This window comes from Loa loa (genome assembly GCF_000183805.2).
Source record: "Loa loa unplaced genomic scaffold supercont3.382, whole genome shotgun sequence".
Classification (NCBI taxonomy): Eukaryota; Metazoa; Nematoda; class Chromadorea; order Rhabditida; family Onchocercidae; genus Loa; species Loa loa.
Genome location: NW_018108562.1, coordinates 4,007 through 9,949, shown reverse-complemented (window position 1 = coordinate 9,949; position 5,943 = coordinate 4,007). Strand labels below are relative to the sequence as shown.

Below are 5,943 nucleotides of genomic sequence, written 5' to 3'. Positions count from 1 at the left end.
ATGATGATGATGATGATGATGATGATGATGATGGTGATGATGATGATGAAAATGATGAATTTTATGATGCAAGCTCCGATTTTAATGATGTACCGCTTCCATCTACTGCTACTATCACAGTTATTGATACTACCAATATCATATCATCTACGACCACATCACAAAACGGTAAAATTATTTCTTTCCATTATTTGTTCAAATATTTCTTCTCTCACCAAAAATATATCTACATGTGAATATATCCAATAATCTAAAAGTAAATATGGATGATATTGTAATGGTTAAAGAATGACAAAGGAATGCTTGGATTTTTGACGATGAAACGAATCATGAAATAAAATTTTTATCTTTCATTAATTATTATGATATCTTCTTTTTTTTCCAAAATTTCCTCTTCAGAAAAAGAAATTACAATGTTATCCACTGATATGCGTGTGAATGGTTATCTTCCAAAACTTTATATTATCACTTGGCTTCTTTTTTTCGTTAGCTATCAAGTTTTTTATTTTTATTTCTTTGGAAATGCTAATTTTTTGAACTTTCAGTTTGTATGCTTACCACAATGTCATACATTTAATTTCGAAGGAAAAAAATTGATATTTTTTTGAAAGGATTATGTTTGATTTATGTTATCAGCAAACAAGCAACTGGTATGTTGGATTTAGTGATTAGTCAAACGGACAAAATTGTCCGATTAATCAAGAAAAAAAAAAAAAACAAAATTACAGTTGAAAGTTAAAAATGAAAACTAGCTTACATGAAATGTATGATGTAAAAGTAGCATTTTCATTTTTTTTTTCTTGGCATGCTTATTTTCAAATTTTTGTTTAGTTTCCGAAATTTTCTTTAATTTTCAAAATTTTGCTTAATTTTTGTCTTTGTAATAAGTACGATGATTGATTTTCTTTGCTGTAAAAATTTTTGTTTCCTATTGAAACTCTAGTTTTTGCTCATTGCTTACATGCTTGTGCCTTTCTAGAAACTTGTGTGTGTTGCAAAGCATTTCTTTTCTTAAATTTATCAGAAAGTAAATTTGAAACTGCTATTAATCGATAATTGTATATATTATTATATAGCAATTAATGATTGTGTAATTAAATTTGATAAGATACCAGTTTTTTATTACGATCTTAGCAAATGCAAATTTCATTATATTTTCAACGTTTGCTAAATGAAATCTCGAAAAATGCTAAAGCTATCTAAACTGGAATTGACTAAAATTAGTAAAATCTTTAATCGATTGATTTTAAAATGAAAAATTACTGTTAAATCATAAAAATTCCTTCGTCCAATGACATAAAAAACACTTCCGAGCAGTACAAAGCTTCCATAAGTCGATAGATCGAAATCATTCTTGTAAAAAGCGGTGCTAATAAAGTAATATTGTCATTATTTTGCTACTGCTATTAGTGCTGATTGCTTTACTACCTCATTAGCTTCATCAGGCGTTAATGAATAATCCGTTTATCATTTTAATTTTAATTGCTTCTTTAAGCATTTTTCAGCATTTGGTCTTTGCCCGGCACTTATTCATTTCGATCCTAGCTTTTTTCACCTTTTTTTTCACAATTTTTGGATTTTAATTTAAGAAATGTTATACAGTTTACACTTCATTCATTCATTATGTTAACAAAAGATATCAAAAAAAAATTTCAAAAGAAGTTACATATATATGTATATATATATATATATATACACATGAAAATTTCAATAATCGTTTAGTTGTTAATTAATAGTAATTATATAAAGATTAAAAAACATGAGGAATGTTATTGATAATTTGACAATTTCTAAAAATTTCTCAATAATTATTATGCATATTATGTCATTCCATTTGTTATAACTCGATTAAAAAATGTCATTTCTACTTAATAGAAATAAATTTGATTTTTTTCATATGGGAGAGATAGAAGGAAAAAATTTATACTTAATTGATTATTCGCATGTTTAAACCTTCCTTTTTTTGAAAAAAAAATTTTGCTTTTTTAACACATTTTAACACATTTTCTTGTGCTAATTTGTGTATGCATAAATTTTGAAATTAATTTATTTATCATAAATTTTCGAAAAAGATTGGATTTTGTTAATTTATGTAAAATTTCAGATACACGTGATAAAGCAATTTTAAATGGAACATCACTTGCAGCAGTAAGGGAATGCATCGAATCATCTGCAGATGTAATTTTTATTTTTCATTTTAAAGATTTAAATTTGATAAGATATAGTTAAATTTTGAGAGTAATCAACGAAAGAATGAGTGTGTATTTGCTAAATTGTTATAAGTTTCGAGTTTTTCGAAATTAATTATTCTTGCAGTTTTTCAACTTTCATTGCTGGTATTGATGGCCAGTAATGTTTCATTGATTGAACTTTAGTTCAATACGAAATATGCGAATTAAAAATGAATTTTTATTTCAGTTTGTCCAATGTAACTTCTGTATTATTTAAATTATTCGCACTAATTGTCAAAAATCACTTATTGCGCTAAATAATATAACATTTATGATATGGTATTTTAAGAATATGATTCGAAAATAATTAAACCTGTATTATTGATATCATATATTTCAGTCCAGCGCAAATAGCGCCGGTTTACTGAGCTCAAATGGTTCAGGCTATGAAGCACGGCAATTTCGGCAAGTTAATACTGCACGTGTTCCGCCGATGATTGCGCAAAATGTGGTAGTATTTTTATCGAATTATTTCTGCTTTTTCATACAGTTTTTTGTAAATTTAATGGACTTTTCAAAGTTTTCTGTTTTCAAAATTTTATATATTTAACATATTACAGTATTAGAAAAGCAATAATAATGAAGTTAGCAGATCTTATCAACGTAAAGGATCATTTGTTATAGTTTTTCCTATCAATTTTTGGTCGTATTTCCTATTTGACTTTAATTATTGTATTTTGAATTTCATTTAATACTTCTGACTATCACAAAGATAAGGAAAAAACTTTTTACTTACCTATATATCCAGTTAGTATTCAAGTAAACAAATGTGGCAGAAAGTAATTCGGTGATTTGTCAAAAAGGATAGCGACGTATTCCTTACATTGACTATATGCTAAATTGATTAATCATAATTATTTATCATCTACTTGTATGGTACACAGTTAAATAGTAAAGGGTATATCCATTCTTTTCCATTAAAATTCTGATTAACTTTACGATTTTTTTTTTTTACAGATTTCACAACGATCATCATCACTGGATAAATCAAAATCACCATATGGATCAACGAAATCCCACTCACCATCTACACAACCGGATCTGAAAGATATTAAAAGTATTGTTGAACGGCAAGAAGCAGGTTCTTTTTTATAACGTTTACAAGTTTTTCTTTTCGAATAATTTATACTTGATTCCGGAAAGGTATCTTGAATGCACATTAGTTCAGATATTTTCTGGGTTTCTTATTCTTTTTATGCTTCATAAAATTGGAGTAGTTATGTACATCGCACACTTTTTACACACCTTTTGCACACGTTTTCGGTTTTATCCTGAACTTAAATTTTTCAGAATTGCGGGAAGAATTAAGCAGACGGAAATCCAGTGTTATGAGTGAGATTTCAAGCAAAACGCTTTCTTCAAGTGCTCGTTAGTTTCTGATTTTAATAATCTTTTGCTACAAATTACTTTACATTAGCCTCACGGCAAGCTACTTAATATTATACTGAAAATGAAACGATAAAATTGAGATTTTTTCTTTATTTGAATAATTTTCAACTATACCTTCATTGTTACAATTTTTCGCTTCTACTTTCCGAATCAATTCAATTTTTCTAGCTACAATTGCTACTTTACATTAGATTTTCAGGTAAATCTCAGGTGCGATCTACAAGGAGAGGAACAACGCCATTAGCATCATCAAAATCTATTGAATTCAATGCAAATGGCGCAAAACTATCAGCTGTTGCTATGCCATCTCCTGTTTTTCATCCTTCTGTAAGTCATATCTCATTTCATAATACCTTAATAAGTAATGAATGTTGTTCACTAATAATAAAGAAGGAATATAAATCATATATGAAGATTTATGGTAACTTCAGGATATAATGCTGTGAACTTTATGATAATGAAAGATTGGATAGCAGTGTGTAAATCTCATTATTCGTAGTTAAATACTGAGAGTTACTCGCTAATTTTGTTAATTGTAGGACAACTGCCAGCGGTTCTATAGCAGTAATAATTTTTACGTACTACTGATAACTCAAAACTTGCTTTTGATTTTTTTGATTTCAGCGACTACCGACTCCAGTTCGAAAGAGTGTTGGACGCAGTTTGATTCCGACACCACGTGCTTCTGCGCTTACTAGATCGTGCGTTCTCAAATAGCATTCAAATTCTTTGTCACAATATTTTACTCCAATTTTAGGAACAGAGAAATGCATAAATTTGTTTTTGTTGAAGATTTTTGCTTATTCATAAGCAAATCGGAGTGAAGAAGCATTTGTAGCTAGCAGTTGACTTACATTTTTTTTTAGGTCACTGATCTAAAATGCATTTGTTAAGTTAACCTGATGTAAAAAGCTTCCATTAAATTGGAGTATTTCATTCATATTTATGAAACCAAAGGATTTTCGTTAAGCTGAACTTAAAAATTTTATCTAAGCTAGACATACGTGAAGATTTTAAGCCAGATTGGAAATTTTCTACAAATTAAATTGGCACTGGAAGTTTTATTAAATCAAATTGACTAAGATCTGAAGCAGTTTTTTCAGAGCTATTCGTGGTCTAGCTGGTGGTAGTACGCCATCATTAGTATTATCCTCGCAGCATATATACGATGATACACGTTCCGAATGTGGTATGTCACATAACGAACAACGATGGACTGACGAGTGTTTCTAAATTATGCAACGAAATTGAAGCTGAATACGATTATTCTAATATTTTTCCACTGAAAATTATTTTTTTTCTTGCATAAGATTTTGCTTTCAAGTGACAAACGTCAATATTATCATTATTTGCACAACTTTACGTGAAAGCACGAAGCGTAACTGTGGAGAAGATAATTATTTTGCTACATTTGTCGATGATGTCAAGCTTATTTGTAACGGTGGAAATACATAGAGTATAATAGCTTTTCCCGAACACAAATTTTTGCATTGGTTACTGAAATTTGATTATAATTCCTATTTTTTACTGCATCTAACTAAATTTAAACTCATTAAAGTTGAGGCAAGAAATGATATAATCTTTACTGGTCAAAGTTGGACTATATTTAGCATTTGAAACTTTATATATTATAGTTTTTCATTCTTTATTACCATGAAACGATGGCTTATGCATCGATATTTAAATACTGTTTTGATTTCTAAATTTAATTTTTAACTTCAATTTATGATATGTTTCCTTATCGTGGAATATTTTATAAATTGTGGTATGATAGTTCTAGTTCCTGCCTGATCCGCCTACTTGTTCAATTTCATGGTATTACTCGATAATCTTTTCTGGCATTGGATGGTCCTTTTTCTTTTCACTTCCAAGAAAAACTACTAAATTTTGCCACAGCAGTGATTTTATTCCTTTCTTTACTTTTTTTGTGTAGTTATATATATATATATATATTTGTATATTGTTATTTATATTTTACATCCTGTTGTATTTTTCTTATTCTGAAGCTTATATAATTTGGACTTTATCAAAAGTTTTTCCTCCTTTTTTTTATATTATTGTTATGTTAAAATTTAGATATCAGATTAGTAACAATCTAGTCGTAGGAGATATTTTTGTCTTCCATTTTTTTTTCGAGACCTTTTCTTTTGCCTTTTTTTCTTTCCCATCATTTTTTATTTATTATTTAATTAGCAGATTGCTATTGCTTGAATGCCCAAATAATTTATTGTATTTTGTAAATTTCTTTGTAACAAATGTTTGATTGAAATTACAAAATGATTTGATTTTCCATCGACAAATACATTTTTTCTAAGTTTTTTTT

At 28.1% G+C, this 5,943-nt stretch overlaps 1 protein-coding gene across 1 annotated transcript in view; it reads left to right on the top strand.

The window, feature by feature from the left end:
• The window catches only part of LOAG_18589 (hypothetical protein), a 9,368-nt gene extending 4,361 nt beyond the window's left edge, over positions 1 to 5,007 (top strand). Inside the window, exons 3-9 of the mRNA XM_020451250.1 lie at positions 2,105 to 2,178; positions 2,572 to 2,682; positions 3,189 to 3,312; positions 3,522 to 3,599; positions 3,820 to 3,947; positions 4,245 to 4,321; positions 4,724 to 5,007. Coding sequence (XP_020304983.1) covers positions 2,105 to 2,178; positions 2,572 to 2,682; positions 3,189 to 3,312; positions 3,522 to 3,599; positions 3,820 to 3,947; positions 4,245 to 4,321; positions 4,724 to 4,853 — 722 coding nt within the window. The 3' untranslated portion in view covers positions 4,854 to 5,007. The remainder of the gene's footprint in view (positions 1 to 2,104; positions 2,179 to 2,571; positions 2,683 to 3,188; positions 3,313 to 3,521; positions 3,600 to 3,819; positions 3,948 to 4,244; positions 4,322 to 4,723) is intronic.
• The last annotated feature ends 936 nt before the right edge of the window (positions 5,008 to 5,943 follow it).